Genomic DNA, 21538 nt, shown 5'->3' with positions numbered 1-21538 from the left:
ATCTTCAATCATATAAAAAAACAAATTTTCAGAAGCTTCCCTTCATTCCTATTTATATATTACAATGATGAAGGGAAAGCGACTAATGGAAAGTGCAAGTGGTGGTAGTGCCAGGAAGCAAAACAAAATTGATTTGAAAATGAAGATGATTAATTAAGAAGGACAAAGTTTGTCATCTATTGCACAGAATTAGGTCTTGCTGCTTCAAGAGTGAATACTATTTTAAAGGACAGTGCCACATATAAAAGAACATGTCAAAGGATCAGTTGCACTTAAGATCAACAGGGATCACAAAACAGCATTCAGGTGCTATATCAAAGATGAAAAAGCTATTAATAATATGGATGGAAAATCAGATTCCGAAGCAATTAACCCTGAGTCCAGTGGCCATTCAAGCAAAAGCAAGAAGTATTTATGAAGATATTAAGGATAAGTACGGCGAACCCCAAGCCAAGTTTGTGGAAAGCAATGGGTGGTTTAATAGGTTCAAGCTGTTGTTTTTTTTTTTTTTTTTTTTTTGTTGTTGTTTTTTGGTTTTTAGGAGCATTAGCAACTAAGGCTATATTGCTCCGGGATATGCGATGGTCATTCCCTGACCTTTCCGCATTCTCCATATTTGGTGGTGACGTGCTCGAACCCCGGTCTAATCAAGAAGCGTGTGCTACGCACTGCTGCTCCTTCCCACCTGGCTACGGAGGCGCCATAGGTTCAAGCATCGCTGTGGTTTCCACATTGTTAAAGTATATGATGAAGTCACCAGTGCCAATTCTGCAGTTGCAGAGAAATTTTGAGATGTCTTGGAAAAAATTATTGATGAAGGTTGCTGTTCAACGCAGCAAATTTTTAACGTTGACGAGACTCCTCTGTATTGGGAAAAAATGCCAGATTGAACATACATTGCCAAAGAAGAAAATACAATGCCAGGTTTCAAGGCGTCAAAAGATAGGGCCACGCTCTTGCTTGGGGCTAATGCAGCAGGAGATTACGGATTAAAACCACTGCTTGTGTACCATTCTGGAAATCCTTGTGCAATTAAAGGCATCAATAAAGCCACCCTACCCGTGCATTTCCAATCAAACCAGAGAGCATGGATAACACTATCTCTCTTTGAGGATTGGTTTAAATGCCGCTTCAATCCCAAGGCTGAAAAATATTGTAAAGACAACGACGTTCCTTTCAAGATGTTGCTTCTATTAGATAATGCTCTTGGACATCCTACGCGTCTAGATGATTTCTGTTCGAATGTGAGAGTCATATTTCTACCGCCAAACACGACTACACTCATCCGACCTATGAATCAGGGTGTTATTTTGAATTTAAAAGCATGTTATTTTAGCACAACATTTGCTCGAGCATTATCTGCAGTAGACAATCAGAAATATTTTACGTTAAGAACCTTTTGGAAATCTTACAATATTTACCACTATCTTTTTATTTTAATAAGGCCTGGGTGGAAATTACTAAAAGTTATTTAAATGGCTCATGGAAGAAAATATGCTCACGGTATGTAAAAGGCTTTGAAGGGTTTGAAAAAGACGAATCATATGAAGAGGTTACAGATAAGATTGTAAAGGTTGCAGAGCTACTTCAGTTAGAGGTTGATGCCAAAGACATGGAGCAGTTAATAGAGGAAGAAGGGAAGGAATTATCTAATGAAGAACTTATTGACTTGCAAGCAGCAATAGTGAAAGAAGAAAATGCTGACAAAGCTCGAGATGAACCAAATGAGCAGCCGAGACGCTTCATCATCAGAGAGATGGCGGTGGCATTTCGTGAAATTGCATTGACAATGGCGAGGTTTGAGAAGATGGATCCTGAGAGCAAACGATTCTTAAAAGTTAACAGACAGGTGAATGATATGCTTGCTTGCTACAAAGAAAACTACGATGAAAAGAAAGAAGCCACCGTCCAGTCATCCATTAATATGTTCTTTCGTAAGGTTGAGCGGCTGACCCCTTCTAAATCTCCACAGCCCTCAACCTCTGCAGCGGCGTACTTATCAGCTGATGTTGTCAATTCTATCAACAATGTTCGAGAGGTAAAACTTACTGATGTTATATGCCTGTCTCTTCTCTTTTTTTGTAATTTTAGAATTTTGAAATTTTTTTAAATGCACGTTTTTGTAATTTTTCCTGTGCATGAGATAAAAAATTGTACGTACGCACCTTCCTGTTTGCTCAAAATAAATATAATAAATAATTCTATTTACATGTTCGTCGAACATTTCTTTTTTGATTCAATCAATTCAGCGAGTGCTGCACAAGCATGGGGGAAATTCCAACTTGCATAAAATCCAACACGTAGCGTTCCGCAGAATGCAACCTTTACATAAATCAGGGACTTTCTGTACAATTATAAATGACTGATCCTGTTATAAAGGATCAGTCATTTATAACAAAAGACAATCCCTTGCCAAAATTTCCCAAACTTTTGTAACTCTGTCTTCATTTTAAGAGGTTGCTAGGTGCCCACTTCTTGGGTAATCACAAACATCCTTGCATCCATCTTTGAACCACTTACACCATTCAAACACAATTTCCCAATTTAAAGTGAAATTTTCTATTTGTTCATTGCTCCTTTGCAAAATTGTAATGCGAAATGGTAATGCTGCTGATACAATTGGTTGTTACTCACAACCTGCTGGTCTACTTGATATTCTGTGTGTCCTTGTCTGTTGGAGTCAGTTTGAATAACAACATATCACTTTATCTACAAGCTCACCAGACATGACCATTCCACCACCAGGAACTTTATTGCCATGTCTTATACAAAGGGTACTAGGAACGTTTTGCAATATGACGCAACAATGAATCACAGGAAGCTGCTTGTTGCTGCATGTTGAGACATGTTCATACGTGCATAGTAGCCGCCGCGCCAAGTCGATGGGCTCAGTTATTCATTAGTAGTGAGAGTGTAAAGTGCTTGCGATGGCATCGTGGTCACGAAATGAGATAAGGACAGTTTTGCGGTATAATTTCGTGCGTGGTTTAACCATAGACCAGTGCTTAGAAGAAATGACTCTTGCACTAGATGATGATTGTCCACATCGTACAACGATATTCAGGTGGTATAGAGAATTCTAAAGGGGAAATTTCACTCTGGAGGATTCTGAGAGGCCAGGAAGGCCACGAACGTCAGTTACAGAGGAAAACGTCACTGCTGTGAGGAAAATGCTTGACGAAAACAGGCGAGTGACCTACCAACAGATAGAGGATACTTTGGGCCTAAATGCACCAGCAATTCGTTCGATTCTGCAAGATCATTTGCACGTGAAGAAACTTTGTTCTCTCTGGGTGCCACATCAACTGACTGAAGAGCAGATGACACGACGTGTGACTTGGTGCCGGGAGATGTTAAAAAAGTTTGATAAGGGACAATCTCGGTATGTGAACAACATCGTGACAGGTGACGAAACTTGGCTGTACTATTACAATCTGCCGACCAAGGCTCAAAACAAAGGTTGGGTCTTTGATGATGACGACACACCCGTAATTGTCAGAAAATCCCGATCTGTAAAGAAGAAAATGATAGCTGTATTTTTCAAATCGAGTGGAATTGTGGAACGTGTCATTTTGGACACGCAGAAGACAGTCACAGCTAAGTGGTATACTGAAAAATGCCTGCCTAAAGTCATTGGATCTATGAAGAACCTGTGGCCAAAGTCAAGAATGGACACCTGGTACCTCCATCACGATAATGCTGCAGCTCGTCGCGCCAAAGCCTGCACCGAATATTTGACCACGACAGGACTGAAACTTCTCGAGCACCCTCCCTACAGTCCAGACCTTACTCCCTGCGACTTTGCACTGTTCCCGCATGTGAAAATGAAGCTAAAAGGGAGGCGGTTTTCCAGTGATGAGGACCTTCTACGGGCTTGGGACAACGAGTGTGCTTTACTCCCTAGTGAAACTTGGCAGAACTGGTTTAAAGATTGGTTTCGGAGGATGGAGAGGTGTATTGAATGTAGAGGAAATTACTTGGAAAAAATTAAATAAACAAAGCTGTATTGCAAAACTTTCCTAGTACCCTTTGTATCTTGTATTTTTTTATATTTTCTTTTATATTTGTTTATTATTATTTTATTCTTTTGTTATTATTGTTGATTATTATTATTATTCTTTTATTTAATTTAATTACAGATAGTTCCCGACTGTACAAGTTAATTCATTCCTAGCGCATGCTCGTAAAGCAGGAATTTATTTCCCATAGACCTAATGTTAAAAATAGGGGTTATGTTATCAACAATGAAACTAGTTAGCTAATTAGTTTATGTTTAAACAATGATTGATTTATCCAAAGAAATGAAAATGTAGCCTGTAAAATCAAGCGAATTATAATAATAGAGAAATTATTTGACTTACAAACGTTAAAGAATGTTTATTTTTCACCACCATCATCATCGACTAAATGCACAGTCGTTGATCACTCATTATTGGCTCGGCACTTGTTGGTTTGTTGCACAAGGAGTCATCTTCTTCAGAAATGCTTCAAGAGGTATTTATTTCCAAGATCTCTTCTTTATAAATTTCAATAGCATGCATAAGCATTTTTTAACAGAATGCACAAATTGCAACTAACACGATTTGCACGGGGTAACAAGTTTACAAAGCTTAGAAAAAAAGGAATGAAGAGAAGGTTTTGAAAATTTATTTATGTTTTTTATACAATTGAAGATTTCAGTAAAGGGGGAAACACATTTCACCATAACGTAAAAACCACACAATTTCAGCTATTGGTATTTTCACAAATGCAATAACATCGCATTTACTACCCGTTTATAATTGATTGCAGTAACAGAAAGGCCCAATAAACCAGAAAGTGCAAATTGTTTTTATTGTTTTATGGTCGTGACCTCCAGAAATGTGCTTTAGAAAAATATCACAAAGCTGTTACAAATTGGTTCTTATAACAGAACATATGATAACGATGAAAGTGTAGTGCATATTAATTGGTAACTAATACAATTTACACTATAAAAATGACCTTTTAGAGAGTTATATAGTGAAAATTTCAACTTTCAAGATTGTAGAACGAATTACCAAAAAACAAGATTATCAGGTTCATATTATGATATTTTCACGATACGATGGTCTCTGCAATGGATTAATATCGTAAAGTGGGGTACACTGTATTTTATAGTATTGTATTTCAAACCACACTCATGTGGTTTGAAATGCAATATTTATGAATGTTTAACATTAATTTTTTGCAATTGTTCATAGTTTCGATTTTTTTGATACTTGATACTTGAAAAAAAAAAAAAAAAACTCATAAACCCGGGAACTCTTAAAGTGGGAACTGCCTGTATTATTATTTTTTTAATTATTATTATTATTATTTATTTATTTTTTTTTTTTTGCTGATGCTTCAAAAGCCCGTGGCTTCCTTGAATTTGTGGCTTATGCTAATATTTTTTGAATGATAAACATTTATAAGGAAATAGAATGTATGTAGTATATTATATATTTCATTAAAGTACAAATGTACCCTGCTTTACAATGATCCGTATGTACGATACGTTTTAATTATACCCTATGCTCCGTTCCTGACACACCTGATCCACACTAACGACAAGTCTCTCACATTAGATACCAAGAGTAAAATCATTAAATTGAGTGATGATAGTGTATCAAACAGTGAGATAGGTCGTAGGCTGAGCTTACCTCGCACTACGGTTATTACTGTTCTTAAAAACAAAGACAAAATTCTGAGTTAAGTGAGAAGTGTTAAACCAGTCAGTACAACAATAATTTGTAAAAGTGAGAATATCATTGCCAATATGGAAAAACTTTTAATGGTGTGGATAGATGATCAAACTAGTCAGCATGTTCCTTTAAGCCAAGTGATCATCCAGAATAAGGTCCTAAGTCTCTTTGCTGAAATGAAAGCCAGGAGATGGAAGACAGCTAAGGGATGCTGAATTTGCTGCCATAGAGGCTGTTTTAATAGATTTAAGCATAGGAGGAACCTCCATAACATTAAAGTTCAAGGTGAAGCAACCAGTGTAGATACAGAGGCTGCAACTAATTTTCCTGATGAGTTAACCAAGATCATTGATGAGGGAGATTATTCTCAAATGCAGATTTTTAATGTTGATGAAACCGGCCTCAACTGGAAAAAAAATGCCTTCAAGAACATTTATAGCAAAGGAAGAGATGTCAGTGCTGGGATTTAAAGTAACAAAAGTTAGGCTAACCCTTTTGTTAGGTTCCAATGCTGCAGGTGATTTTAAATTGGAGCTTATGCTAATTTATCATTCAGAAAACCGAAGAGTTTTAAAGAATATGCAAAATCCAGTCTTCCTGTTTATTGGAAATCAAATTCGAAAACATGGGTTACTGCATCACTTTTTGAAGAGTGGTTTTCAAATTACTTTGTGTCTACAGAAGTAATTTTCCTCCCTGCAAATACTACTTCATTGCTTCAACCAATGAACCAAGGTGTTACTGCTGCATTTAAATCATATTACCCAAGGAGAACATTTGCTAAGGCTGTAGCTGCAATAGACAGGGAATCTGAAAGTACACCTAGAGAAAATGTAATAAAAGAATTCTGGAAAGGCTTCATGATCTTGGGTGGCATCAAGACTATTAGGATACATGGGATGAAGTAAAACAGTCAATACTTAAAGGCATTTGGAAGAGGCTACTATAAATATTGTAGATATGGCAAGGCAGTTAGAGCTAGAAGTGGAGCCTGAAGATGTTACTGAACTGCTTGGGTCACATTCACACCCCCCTAAGTAATGAATATCTTCTAGAACTTGAAGAGCTTAGGAGGAATGAAGAGGATTCCTATCCTGAGGATGTATCATATCCCATTTGTAAAGAACTAACTTGCAAGAAACTATCAAAAGCATTCAGACTTTTAGAAGAAGCTATGTCCATTTTTGAAAAGGCGGATCCCAATTTTGAAATGAGTTCCAAAGTAAATGCTGGTATTTTAGATCAATATGCCTGTTATAGAGAAATCTACACAGAAAAGAAGAGCCATGTTTCAAACTTCGTTGGAGTCCTACGTTTCATAAAAGACCAGCATTCTCTCAAATCTTAGATCGGCCTTCAACATCAAGTGAAAGTCCTTCTCGAGCATCAACCAGGCCCACAAAAGGTCCATCCAAATTGCCTGCAAGAGTATTTATCTGTAGATGAAGATCCAGATGATGTAGAATTTGTGCCATCCACTTCAGATTTGCTTCAATAAATTTATACTGTACTCCTAGTAAGGTGTACAAAGTGAATGTATTGAGGTCATGCAGAAGCAGGTTTTTATCATTTATTTTGTCAAAATAAGGGTTTTAAAATGATCAATCCCCTCTAATCATAATCGCAACTGCAACCTCCTACTTTTTAAATTTTCCTCTCTTTTACTCTTACTAATTTTTTCATCCCATTAATGCTGCCAAATATAAAGTGTTTTCATTTATGTTTGAAGGTTACAAGCCTTTTTGTAAATGCAGAGTGGAGGGACTTTCTTTCACAGTTTTGTAAGTTGCATTAATATTTAATTGCAGTGTTAACGGTAAGTGCTATGTTTAATTTTTTGAAACTTTTGAGCATCACATGCATCTGCGAGTGAAAAAAGGTAGTGATCCACTTTGTGACAAAGGCCCAGAACCAGACCTGTCATAACTGCGGAGTACTTTAAAATGAATAGCATTTATATTTAAGGTAGCATGTGTATCATTATATGATATTTAAAATTAGTAATTCATTAAAGTTACTAAAATTTCCATATATTTTTCAGTGGAAATGGGATAGAGACAATTTTGGTATTTTTAGAATTGGCATATCAGTTTCATTTAGAATTTGCAACTTTTGTTCCAGAGGTACAAAAAAAAAATAAAATAAAAATAAATAAATAAATAAATTTGTTGGCCAGTATTATACTAAGAATTAGAGTACTATTGATAGCATCACTAACATGTGTGATTAAAAGTTCAGTGAATGATTTCGTAATTCTTGAATGCATAGCAATAGCTGAAAGATTCAGTGGAGTTGAGATTGATCAAAAGAGGCAACAACAATATGCTGAAAAGATGCAACATCTTTTGAGCATGTGCATACCAAGTTTTAAGTTATGTGCCAGTCTAGAAGAAAGTGATTTTGAGTGAATGCTTATATTCCACAATTGTTCTATGTACTCAAAGTGAAGAGATTTGAGAAAGTGTGAATAGTATATTACTGTTCACACTTTAAACTGTAAAATGCTTTTTACAGTTTACGGAGATAATTCTATGACAATATATATATATACTGGTTTCAAAGGTTTTGTGAGGAAAAATTTTCACTTGAAGATGAAGAAAGACTGGTTGCCCATCAACATCCTGAAATGATCAACACGTTGGCAAAGTCCCTGCTATTGCTTTACTGGATCAAAAAATGAGGATTTGGGCATGAGATGCACGAGTTCCAAGTTTGTTCCATGCATTCTCATCCAATATCAAAGAGAACATTGAGTCCTCATTTCATCCGAGTTGTTTGAGCAACTATATCAGATCCTGCAATTTTAACAAAAATTAAACAGGCAACGAGTGCTGGGTGTATGGATATGATCCAGAGCCCTCTCAAAGCTTCTAATGGAAAATGTTGTTACCAAGACTAAAAAGGTGTGGTAGTCAATATCACATGTAAATCATGCTGATTGCATTTTTCACAAGGAGATGGTATTATCAGAATTCGTTCCATGAGGTATCGTTAATGTCCCCTACTACCAAGAAGCTTTAAAATGGTTGCGAGACCTAATCTACAGTAAACAACCTAAAAAATGGTGAAATGGTTGGCACATTCACCACAGTAATGCTGTGGGTTACGTATTACATGCCGTCTGCCAATACAGTAAACCCCCGCTATTCGCGGTCGCTGATTTAATATAAAGTGAAACCTAAAAAAAATGTGAATTTTAAAGCGCCGTGAACATTTTCTGCCATAAAAAAACATGGGCGTGGCTAAAATTATCTTTTCCGGTCCAAACAGTGCTCAGTGGGTGGGGGGGGGAGAGGTGACAAAATCACGAGCGTGGATGTTTCTCGCTAATCCTTATTCAGTATGTGTTATGCACTTGTCATGGAAAGTTTTGTCGTTTGCTTTTAATTTATATGCTTATAAATTGATATGCTTACAAAAGTGATAAATCTACCGTTTTGCAGTGTAAAACAGACTTTTTCGAGTGTGTTAATGGAAGAAAGTGACTTTATTGTGGACAAATTCTTTCTAACCCATACAAAAATATGGCTATGAATAACAAGGGAAATGTGAAAAGATCAAAGAAGGCGATGACATTAGCGAATAAAATTGAGTTATTAGATAAAATTTCTAATGGTGAAAATGTCTCCTCAGTGGCAAAACATTATAAAATCAATGAGTCAACGGTACGATCAATCAAGAAATCGGAAGAAAAAATCTGCCGTAGTGTCAGTGAACACACACTAATTGCTTCAAAATTTGTTCTGTAACTCGTGATGTTAAATTAGAAAAAATGGAAAAGGCTTTAAATCTGTGGATAGAAGACCAAACTCAAAATAAAATTCCGTTAAGTTCACTCATTCGTGAAAAGGCAAAACTCCTTTATCAACACTTTTGCGAAACTGGTGATAGCACTGGCGGGATAAGTTTTTTTTTAGCTAGCAAAAGCGCTGCTGGTTTGAAATTTCTAATAAATATTACATTTAATATTAAATTGTTTCTTATTTTCATTTCGATGCCATATGTTTGCATTTCACTATGTACACAGTCATATTATGAAGATACATATAATACATATATAGACAAAATTTTAGACTAGTTTTTCTTATATATGTCATACTTTGGAACGGAACCCCTTTATTACTATGGGAGCCATAACTCAGTATTCACGTTTTTGGTATTTGCGGCATTTCTCAGGAACGTAACCCCCGCAAATAGCAGGGTTTACTGTATTTGGCTGACAAAAATATTCCTGTCATGGTGTATCCACCTTATTCTTTGATTTAGCACTATGTAACTTTTAGCTATCCCAAAATTGAAACAGGATGTAAAAAAAAAAATAATAATAATAAAAACAGTTTGATTCAATTTTAGAAATCCATTCAAACACAACAGACCATTAGAAGGTGTTAAAAAAAAAAAACCTTCCAAAAATGTTTCGATCAGTGGCAGACAAAATGAAACAAGCATGTGGTTGTAGAAGGAGACTATATTGAAGAATATTAATAATAATATAGACATTTATCATTGATTTATCTTTTAATTAATTTTTTGCAATGTCCACTGAACTTTTTGATCAAACCTTGTATATTGTTATGTAAATGAATGCATCTCTAGTAGATTTTGAAAGAAACTAATTCCTGTGAAGTGAAGGCCGTGGTGCAAAAGCTAAAACTGTTATTATAACTATTATTTTAGATGATATGGGAGCAACAGTCAACTCTGATAGTAATGGTAACAACACTTATGGAAAGAGGTCGAACTAAATGTCATAAATATTGGCCTGTCCTCTATGAAACTGTTGATTTTGGTCGGCTACATGTTACCTGTGTGAGGGAGCAAGAGACTCCGTCCTTTGCCTTTCGAGAATTTACACTTATTAATGTAGAGGTAAATGTAACTGTTTTACTTCTATATCTTTTTTCTTTCGTATTTCCCAGTTTATACTCTATTGTACACTGAGTGGACAGAAATCATGGGATGCCTACCTAGTAATGGGTATGCCCACCTTTCATCCAGATAAGGGAAGTCACATGGCAAGTTATTGAATCCACTAGTTCATGAAAGTGTTCCACAGGTATTTCCATCCATGCTTGCTACACTGCTGTTCATAATTCTGTCGCATTACTAGGTGGAGGATCCAAAGCTCAAATGGACCTTTCCACAGCATTCCAAAGATACTCCACAGGATTCAGTGGATGGGGAGCCCATTCCATGGTGGCAAAATCTGCGGAATTCTCTTTGAACCATGAAGGGATGCAGATGGTCTGCAAGGATGGACACGTAACCTGGACCATTTAGAGATGCATCTAGACGTGCCAGAGGTCCCAGCATGTGCCCGTTGAACACATGCCCCAGACCATTACAGACTGACATGATGGGTGCATAGCTTTGTGTGGTTTCCGCAAGATACGCACCTTCCTGTTTGCTCAAAATAACTGGAAATGGAACTCATTGGACCAGGAGACCCATCTCCAATCATCCAAGATCCAATGCAATATTCTGTCTCCCAGTTGAGGCATAGAGTCCTGTGTTGTGGTGTTAGCAATGAGACTCTGGTGCGTTGGCTGTTCCCATAACCTATTGCAGGAGCAGCAGTGCGTAGCACATGCTTCTTGATTAGATCGGGGTTCGAGCCCGTGACCACCAAATACGGAGGATGCGGAAAGGTCAGGGAATGACCACTGCATATCCCCGGAGCAATATGACCTTAGTTGCTAATGCTCCTAAAAACCAAAAAACAACAACAACAACCTATTGCGGCTAATAATTGCCTGATGGTCTTGGTGGAGGCATTTCTGGTGCCATTTCCCTTGTTGAAGTCAGTAGTGATTTGTGCCACTGTCGCTCTCCGGTTGGCTAAAACAATGTGAGACAGATGTCAGTGGCCACGTTAATCCACCACCTTTCTCCACCCACAGCACTCTCCACGATGAGATGTTATTCCAGAAATGGCGTATTCTATTCCCAGTACACTCTTGATCTGTTGAACAGGGATAGTGCAATTTCTGTACCACCTCCGCGATAGAGTGACGCATGCATCGGGCACCCAGTATCAGCCCTCTTTCAAAGTCGATTAACTCATGATGTTTATCCATACTGACACCGAATTACCATCTACATGAATGCAGTGAGACAGTGTCCCTATATACCTGACCGGTGTGTTTGTCCACTAGCGAGAGGGGGGTAACAGCATTGCATTGCCCAGGAACCACGTATCCCATGAATTCTGTCCTTTCAGTGTATTATTGAAAAAGTATTTTAATTGTAAAGCATTATGTCATGCAATAGAACTGTAGGTAAATTATACTGGTAAATATTATCAGTTATAATAAAGATACTGTTCATTGATTTCCAGAAATGTATATGATCAAATTTTTAGAATGGCCTGGCAATGTTACAGGAATCTGATTTCGTTGAATTATAAAATTTTTAAGAATATTTTTAATCAGCATTATTATCTGTTTAATTTTTTTTATTTCAGAACGATGAAGAACGTCATATTACCCACATGCAGTACATAGCTTGGCCAGATCATGGTGTCCCAGATGAGGCATCAGACTTCTTGGACTTCGTAATGCGAGTACGGCAGAACAGGGTGGGAATGGTAGAAGCTACTATTGTTCACTGCAGGTAAAATGGCTTGTTTGTGTATAGTCTGTTTTAGATAAAATAAAAACTGCTTTTAGGTTTTGTTTTATCTATATCAGAAGTAGTTTTATAATTAAAATATCTTAAGTATATTTTTTAATTCCATTAAAATATAAAATGAAATTTATTTCATAATTAAAAAGATATATATATATATATATATATATATATATCATTGCTATAATTGCTTAATTTTTCATAGCAGATCTATTTAATAGTGTTTAAGCATACTTAAAAAATTGATAATACTAGACCATGCATAATGTGAATTCTTTATCCATGTTCTTGATATTAAGAAAATTATGAATTCACAGCCTTGTGGGATTTTTTAAACCTGACTTTAACCAAATTGATTTATGCATGATTGCTTTTAATGTTTGAACAAATAGGGCAAGAGAAATTTATGCCATTTTACATCTCTAGTGTGTAATGTCTTCTCACATTGCTATCTGACTTTTGGAGCAATGTGTGAAAAGACAGTAAATGGAACAGAGAAGTTGGGATTTGCATTTAGAAGAGATTTGTTATTTTATAGACAGAGTGAGAGATAATATATATGTAGTATCTAAAAATAATTATAAACTCATCTTTAGTAAAATCACATTAATCAGAGCAGACTGCTTCAATTTTAAGTTTCATATCATTTTTATATCTTAATCCATGAAAGGAAGAGAAAAATATACAGATTCAGACCAGTCTGATGTTAAGGGTTAGAAATAAAGTGTCTGTAACTAATAACGCAGATTCATACTATTGATATGACAAGTACTTACTCTGTGTTGAATAAAACTTGTAATGCATTGGACATGACAAGATACAAAGTGACATTATAAACTGAATAAATACTAGTGAAACTAATTAAACATAAATTTAGTACTGTCAGGTATGATTCTACTAGGCTTAATGCTAGATTTCTCAGTGAACTATTAACAAAAGCATTTGTTGCTTGAAGAAGCATGTAGAAAAAGCAAAGATATTGCAGAAAATCGGTTCTTAGCTCACAAGGAGCTTACTAAACCTGCAAACTGATTTTCTGAAGTGACATTGTTTTCATACTGACAGAGAAAATTGTTCCATTAATGAGATCTCAAATTTTTGGAAAATTCATGGTGTTCTATGGGTTCTATCTTGTCAACTGTACAATATTTGGTGTGACTAATGCATTTCTTGATGTGAACAGAAAGCAAATAACAGACTTGCTTGTGTATGCTTTTGTTCATTGATAGATTAGCAAGTATGCTGCTTCTTTTACTTGGTCAGTGTTATTATAGCTTGCCCACATTAGTCAGTCCTATCACTGGCAATGTGCTGGGATTATTTCATTTCTGAAGTAGGAGAAGTTGCTTCCTATCACATCAGGCACAATATGGTCGCAGCATCGCAGCCCTTGTGCCATTAAATAACATATCAATTAACCAACCAGCATCATATCACTAGGATTTAAACTCCTGTTCTTGTGCATTACTGTATGCATATTGTTATACACAAGGTCAAGGTGCGTTTGTTTTAATTGCAGTCTCCAGGGTTCCCCCTATATACCACATCTGAAAAGGCAAAGCATCGTTTAGCATCTGAAAAGGCAAAGGCCAATGCCGGCAAGTGTATGTATGTTATTGTTGTTGTTATACACATAGTGTTTGGGTTAGGGTGCCTCTGGCAGTTTCTCACAACTGTGCCATTGTTTCTCTTGTGTGGTAACAAAACTCTGTAAAAGCCAGCAGTGTGAGTTGTATGTTGTTTTATGTAAGTGTAGTGTTGGGTTATGTTGTTCATCTGGCTTTCAGCTGCAGGGCCCCTAGTGGGACCCCACATTGCCTGCCACTACCTGTGGGAGGCAAGCCAGGCTGTCCCATGTTCTATGGCTCCTTGCGAGGTTTGCCTGAGCTTCTTGACTGAGACCAAAAAAATAAAGAAGTTAAGAGTTTGGGGTTGAGTCAAGAAGGGGGGACAGGTAGAAGTAAAGGGGATGAAGAGGAGTGCACCCCTGGGAGAGTGGATGTCCACTAGGCGAGGGGGTGGAAATTGGGAGAAAAGAGCACTGGGCAAGGGAGCCCAGCATTGATTGTCATTGTTGCTTGGCGGTGGATAACTCCACAGTTGTTTACTTCAGTTGGTTATTAGTCCTATTCATAGTGAGTTGTCATTGAATTGTGTCACATTCTGGTGGGCATCTTGTTCTAGAAAAAAAAAGTCTGTGTCTTTGTTGGGCTATGAGGGCTTTTTGCCTCTCAAAGATGTTCTGCTCAAAGTGAGAAAAGGCACTATATTCACCTTCAGTATCCAGGAGGTGATGTTCCTGGTTCTTAGGGATGTATCTGATCATAGTGATGAGAATGTTCTGAAGATCCTCATACTAGTGGCAGTTGTTATACACAAGTGACCAGCATTATAAAAATATACAAATGGAAGAACTGGCATCTGTACTAAAAAGAAAAGGAAAAAAAATGAAATGAATCTGTACATAGCCAAGGTAAAAAAATTGTATTCAACATTATTGAAAAATTTGATAAAGCATTAAATGATACTCTTATTATCATTCAAACAAGCAACACAGTATACTAGTGTAGTAACAGGATTTTTAGAATGATTCACGAAAAGGATTTGAAGTCAAGAGCAAAAGTTCAACATTCTCCAAGTTTCTTATCACCCAGGAAACATTAAAAAAAAAAAAAAGTTATTCTCTAGAATTAGATTGTGATGGCAAACAATCCAGGAATTTTGCTTTTATGATAAAACAGTACCAACTATACCTAAATTTATTCCAGTATTAAAACAGAAAATAAATTTTAAATGGCAAAGAGAAACTTTAAAAAAATAGTTCTTCACAAGATAAGATTTTGTTGGAAGAAATCTCAAAAGAAGAAAAGTTTTAAAGAAAAAAATTACATTATACTTAAGAGAATGAAATATTTACAGGAAATGAAATGACTAAGAAATCAAAATTGACCCATTGTCTACATTGACGAAACCTGGATCAACAGAAAATTGGCATACCAAAAATGTAGTTAAACTGATAATTGTTTCCGAAGAAACAGTTATCATTGTTCCAGTGATCATGAAAATGATTATTGTGATGGTGGGGGATGTTTTTCACTCCTCCTATATATCAATCCAGCTGAGCTTTGAATTTCCCGAACTGTTGGCCTTAACTTATTCCAGTAATTAACATCTCACTTGCTAAAAGAATTAATGCAACAAACCCACATGTTGAGCTTACTTCCCCATTTCAGCCAATTGGGAATAGGTGATTTGGTCATTCACAGAGATTCAAGAGATTAACTGGCAGGGATGAGTTATACTTTTGAAAATTTGCCATCTGTTTTGGGTTGGTTTCCAGAGAAATATGTTGTGATGTTTTACTTTCTTTCTATTCCAATAATTAATTTTGGCATCATTATTCTCCAATGGGAATCCAAAAGGACGAACTATATTTTTGGCAGCCCATCAAGTGAAACTAACGGTTTCTTATATGACTCACAAGAAACTGCCTAGAATACTAATTATTGCACATCCTCCTTGTAGATATTTTAAGTATCTTGAATTGGACAAAATTTGATCTTCTTGGCAGAATATAAAAAACCACAGATAATTTTTTCAAATGGCTAACAGTTATGTGCTTCCCTGGCAAAATTATATTTGGTTACATACATGTGTTTTTGTACATACCTGCCAACTAGCTCATCTACTTTCCTTGGATATAAACATGCAGGTTGAGCTGCAAAACACCCAACTTAAACTTGTATGTCCCAATTAAAAATTCTGTGTACTGATTTGATAACCATTATACATACAACATGTCCTTCTCAGTGGATGCAGATGTGTCAAGCCTAAACAAATAACAAACTAATAGAGATAAAAACAAAAACTACATCTGTGGACCTATAGTATACTTCTCATTAGAAAAGAAGTAATTCTGACTCGAGTGCACATTGGCCATACTTACCTAACTTATTTTCACTTACTTACTGGGGGAGATCGGCCACATTGTCCACACTTTCACTATCCATTCACAGTAAAGCATATTCTCATAGATGGTACTTTCCTGCAAAGCAATAGGCATTCCGTAGCCAAGGCAGGAGCAGCAGTGCGTAGCACACACTTCTTGATTAGACTGGGGTTTGAGCCCATGACCACCAAATACGGAGGATGTGGAAAGGTCAGGGAATGACCACCGAATATCCCCAGAGCAATATGGCCTTAGTTGCTAATACTCCTAAAAATCAAATAACAACAACAGCAATAGGCATGAAGCATTTAGGTCACTGTTTTAACAGATGCTGATTCTAAAGGGGAGGACGTAAATGTAATAGATTTTTTTTATTTCCAAAATGAACTGGACTCAATAATGGGAATTGAATCCCTTTTGTGAAAAATTTGCAGATAGGAATGAGTTCTGTCTTCTAATTTTTCGGCTCAGACAGTAATACATATATAAAAAGGGTGTTTTGTTTTTTAAAGCAATATGGCTGTATCAGCCCTTGTGCTGCTAAGCATTCAACAACAAATGATGCAAAGAAGCAGACTTTTGCTGCAAATGCAAAAAAAAAACCAGTCACTCGTACTTTGAACAGCAACCATCCCCAGTTGAAGTTTTCTGAGCAATGCAGACAGGCTGCCAGGGCAGGTCATGGGGTTTTCTCAATGATATATAGGAATTTTGCTAGCAGGGAGAAGGAGGTGATTGTCCCTCTGTATAAAGCAATGGTCAGGCCACGCCTTGAGTACTGCATACAGGTCTGGAGGCCTCATTTTAGGAAGGATGTAGATTTACTTGAGCATGTACAGAGAAGGGCAACAAGATTGGTGAGGGGAATGAAGGGATCCTCTTACCAAGAGAAGCTTAAGTTCTGCAAATTGCAGTGGCTGGAGACTTGGCACCTGCGCGGCGATCTGATTGAGATATATAAGGCCTTGAATGGGGTTGAGCATGCTCAATTCTGATGGGATCCTTTCACTAGTTCAGATTACGAACCTAAGGGGGCATAAATTCAAATTAAGAAAGGATAGATGTAGAATAGATGTGCGGAAATTTGCCTTTAGCCAGCAGGTGGTTAATTGCTGGAACAAACTTCCATCTGTCGTTGTGGAAGTTGATAGGTTGAATAAATTTAAGGAGGAACTGGACAGGCATTTGGAGGGAATGGTGTGATTTTTTTTTTTTTGGCTGGTGCTGCATAAGCTCATACACTTGCTTTCTTGCATCACATGCCACTACTACTACTACCCTGAACTGTAGTAAACTTTCTGCCTTATTAAAACTTATTCAATAATCTACAACATGCTGTCTGAAGATAAATCCATGAGATACAGCCTTCTGATGTTCCCTGAGGTTTTATATTTATGCTCCCTCATTTGTTTTACTTTTTAATTTTTTAAAGCATTAAATGTGTCTTAATTGAACAACCTTATTATTTTAGTGTGAATGTTCCTTATGCACTTCAATCAGATTCACCTCTCTAAGGTGTCTAGTTGCAAATTTCTTCAGCCCATTTCCTGTGCTGTTTCTTATAAAGACAACCATTAGTGCCCCTTCAATCAATCTTGTTGCCTTTTTTTGAACTATCTTTAGAAGTTCTATAACTTTTTGTAGATGTGACCTATAAGCCTCTATACAGTATTCCATATGTGGTCTCACCATTATCTTACATAAAGGAATAATGTCATATTTCTTTGCAAAGTTCTGATAAATCAGAAAAAACATGTGCCCTCCTGGCCACTTGTTTACACTGTACAGTAAGCTTCATGACTGAATCCTAACCCTATCATTTTCATCATATACTGCTTTTAACTGCTCCCTCTTTTATGGTCTAAGTTACTTCTAGATTTCTGAAAGGCAAGACTTCACATTTAGAAGAGAGTTAGTTTGCCATTTTCACATCATCAGCAAATTTGAATAGTTTCCCCTTATACTCCCTCATCACTGTCATTAAAGATTAGAAACGAGCAGGATCATAGCACCAATCCAAATGGACTCCACTTGCTGCATTACTCAACTGGGAAGAATGCCCATTCACGACCAATTCTGCCTCCTATCCTTAAGCCAGCCCTTACCCATCTAAGCACCTTCCCTGTAATTCCAATTTCCTGTACTTTATACAATACCCTTGGGGAATTGCATAAAAAAACTTCTAAAGTCTAGATACATAATACCAAAGTTTTTCTGCATCCAAATGTTTATAACTTCATCACAGGTGCCTCCATAGCCAGGTGGGAAGGAGCAGCAGTGCGTAGCACACGCTTCTTGATTAGACCGGGGTTCGAGCCTGTCACCACCAAATACGGAGGATGCAGAAAGGTCAGTGAAATGACCACCACATATTTGTGGAGCAATAACCCCAGGGGCTCACATCTGGTGAGTATGGGCTTGGCACACCCAGGGTCCTCAGCTGGATATCATCATTCTTCTCTTTCTTGGTGATTTCCTTCTACTTCTCTCTCTCACACACACACACACACACACACACACACACACACACACACACACACACACACACACACACACACACACAGGGTAACTCAAATTTTTTTTTGGCTGGTGCGGCATAAGCCTCAGGCTTCCTTGCACCATATGGCTAATAATAATAATAATAATAATAATAATAATAATAATATGGCCTTAGTTGCTAATGCTCCTAAAAAAAAAAAAAAAAAAAAAAAAACGTCATCATATTAAGCAAGTTTTTTTGGGCTAAATTCCTTTCATGGACCTAGGCTGTGATTCTTCTTGGGGTGATCCTGTATTGTGTCCTTAACAGACTCCATGATCTTGCCTACAGTAGTTCAATTTGCCATTCTATGGCATCCCATCACTCCTTTAGATCCTTTCTTATGGATTGGGAAGGATTAGCACTTTCCAGTTCAAGTGTATCATGCTAAAGTCTAATGAAAATGTCATTAGCATTACTAAAAGTTCAATACACTCAGATTCCATCTCTTTCAGTATAACTGGTATATACCATCCACCACTAGGACTTTACTTTCCTTCAGTTACTTTTTTTGACAACACTTATAAATTTTAATTATATTGCTAATTTTACAGCATGCTGACTCTGCTTCGCTGTTTCTTCCATATTAAAATGCACATTCACTAGTAAAGATCATCACAAAAGTATCAGTTCAATTCATGCCACATTGTCTGGGTTATCTGTGATTTCACTGGTACCATCTTTTAAGAGGTTATCTGAAATATGTATTATGTACTTGTACACGAATACTTCCTGTACGAGTAGACTTGCTCCATTAGCTCTCTTTGCCATGGATTCCCATACTCTGCTTTTTTTGCCCCGTTCAATAGTATTTGTTAAAAATATATTTATAATTTCATGTGTAAAGGTTTCTTGCAAAAAAACAAGTATAAAATTGCAGTTCTTAATGATAAAAGATGGTAAAAAGTTCAAGCATGTATATCAGATAAACTTTTGAATGTGGATAACACATTAAAAAAGCATTGTGGAAAAAAAGATTTTGAAGGAGCTAAATTGGTGTGGCCTATGATTGTAGTTATGAAAGCCAATGAAGAAATAATTGAAAAGAAAAAGATTGCTGATAAAAATGGAGAAAAAGAAAGGTAGCATAATTAATAACAATCGCTAAAAAAAAAAAAAAAAAAAAACAGTTTTAGCTATAAGGAATTGAATTATTTGTTTTATATATATATATATATATTTTTTGTGTATATAACTGAACTGCTTTGCATTGTTTTGTTAATTAATGAGACACAAATTTGTTGCCACACCCCATCCAAGCAAAGTTAAACTTTCATCTAACTTATTCCTCATGATATTATAATGGCTTTGTCACTTGCTCATTTGTCTAGATAAGAATCCTGTTGGAGACTGGAGGAATTCTTAAGAGAGCCTCTTCAGTTATGGTAGTAATTAGCTGATCTCAGATGGTGAGAGAAGGGTTCCTGCTTCGCTCATGATTTAATCCAGGTTTTTCAACCCACAAAGTGGCATTGGATGCTAAAGTGCTATATAAATAACAACAACAACACATGAATTGTTGCCATCTTTGATGCCATAATCATAATAAGAAGAAAAAGAAGAATCTTTATTGCAGCTCTTAGAACGATAATTTACATAATAGTAGTTGCAACAGCCCATCACGGCACAGTGGCCAGGGGGTTAACACTGTACTACAGAGACATTATTGCCTCAAAAGCCAAAATACATAAATAAATAATAGAATGATAAATAAGTGAAATAAAGTACAGGAAAATGGAGAAATGACTTGAGTATACTACATATATAGAACATTAAGTCTAGTTGCAAATTTCTGAAAGGATATACATTGAATAAGGATATACATTGATATACATACTATAAGGATATACATACTATAAGGATATACATTGAAGTGCATAAATGTGTACATAGTTGTGTGGGTTAAGAATATACATTGCTCAAGATTCAAATTATAATAGTAGTAGCCTTGGCCACCCCCAATGAGTATTCCTTTCCTATATTGTCGATCTCGACAGAACTTGTTGAAGTCGACATCTTAAGTCCTGGGTCCCTTAAAAAGATTAAGTGAGTTGAATTCTGTTCAACTGGCCTTTGTTGGGGTTTCTCTACATTTCATTCATATTTGGTCCATTTTTTTTAAAAAATTTGTGTCTGATGTCAAATATATATGAAATTAAACCACGTATGGAGGGGTGACCCTTTTCAATATCTGGTCCTACTTACAGTGCCCTTCATGTATTTGATTATGGTATGGTAATGTTGTGTTATCATTTGTTAATATATATTAATTTTATTTATATAGTGCTGGAATAGGAAGAACAGGGGTACTGATACTCATGGAGACTGCCATGTGCCTTATAGAAGCCAATGAGCCAGTCTATCCTCTGGATATAGTTCGATCTATGAGGGATCAGCGTGCTATGCTTATTCAAACTACTGTAAGCTGAATCTAATATTATGCTTAATGCATACACATATAAAATATTTTCATTACTTCTATATAATTATCTCTGAATTTGCTATCCTTATTTAATATATTATAGATAGAGATAGTGCTTGTTAGAATAAATTAAGTGTCCCTGAAAATAATCAAATTACTTATATATTCACATTGTTTTAGATTTTTTGTAGCATAAAAAAATACCCCTGATTCAGTAAACATCTCTATGTTTACAGTATTACATTCAACTGGTGCATATGACAGATAAATTATAGGTTCAGGTACTTGTGGAAATC

The 21538-nt window shown here is 36.3% G+C and overlaps 1 protein-coding gene across 1 annotated transcript in view; it reads left to right on the top strand.

Moving 5' to 3' along the window:
* Ptpmeg (protein tyrosine phosphatase Meg) overlaps positions 1 to 21538 on the top strand; it is a 526004-nt gene that overhangs the window by 473224 nt on the left and 31242 nt on the right. The window contains exons 23-25 of the mRNA XM_090379497.1: positions 10383 to 10574; positions 12169 to 12317; positions 21105 to 21240. Of these exons, the coding sequence (XP_090235623.1) occupies positions 10383 to 10574; positions 12169 to 12317; positions 21105 to 21240 (477 nt within the window). The remainder of the gene's footprint in view (positions 1 to 10382; positions 10575 to 12168; positions 12318 to 21104; positions 21241 to 21538) is intronic.

This window comes from Mastigoproctus giganteus, chromosome 1 (genome assembly GCF_048544385.1).
Source record: "Mastigoproctus giganteus isolate SK-2022 chromosome 1, ASM4854438v1, whole genome shotgun sequence".
NCBI lineage: Eukaryota > Metazoa > Arthropoda > Arachnida > Uropygi > Thelyphonidae > Mastigoproctus > Mastigoproctus giganteus.
Note: the sequence above shows the minus strand (reverse complement) of the source record. Positions and strands in the feature narration are given on the sequence as shown.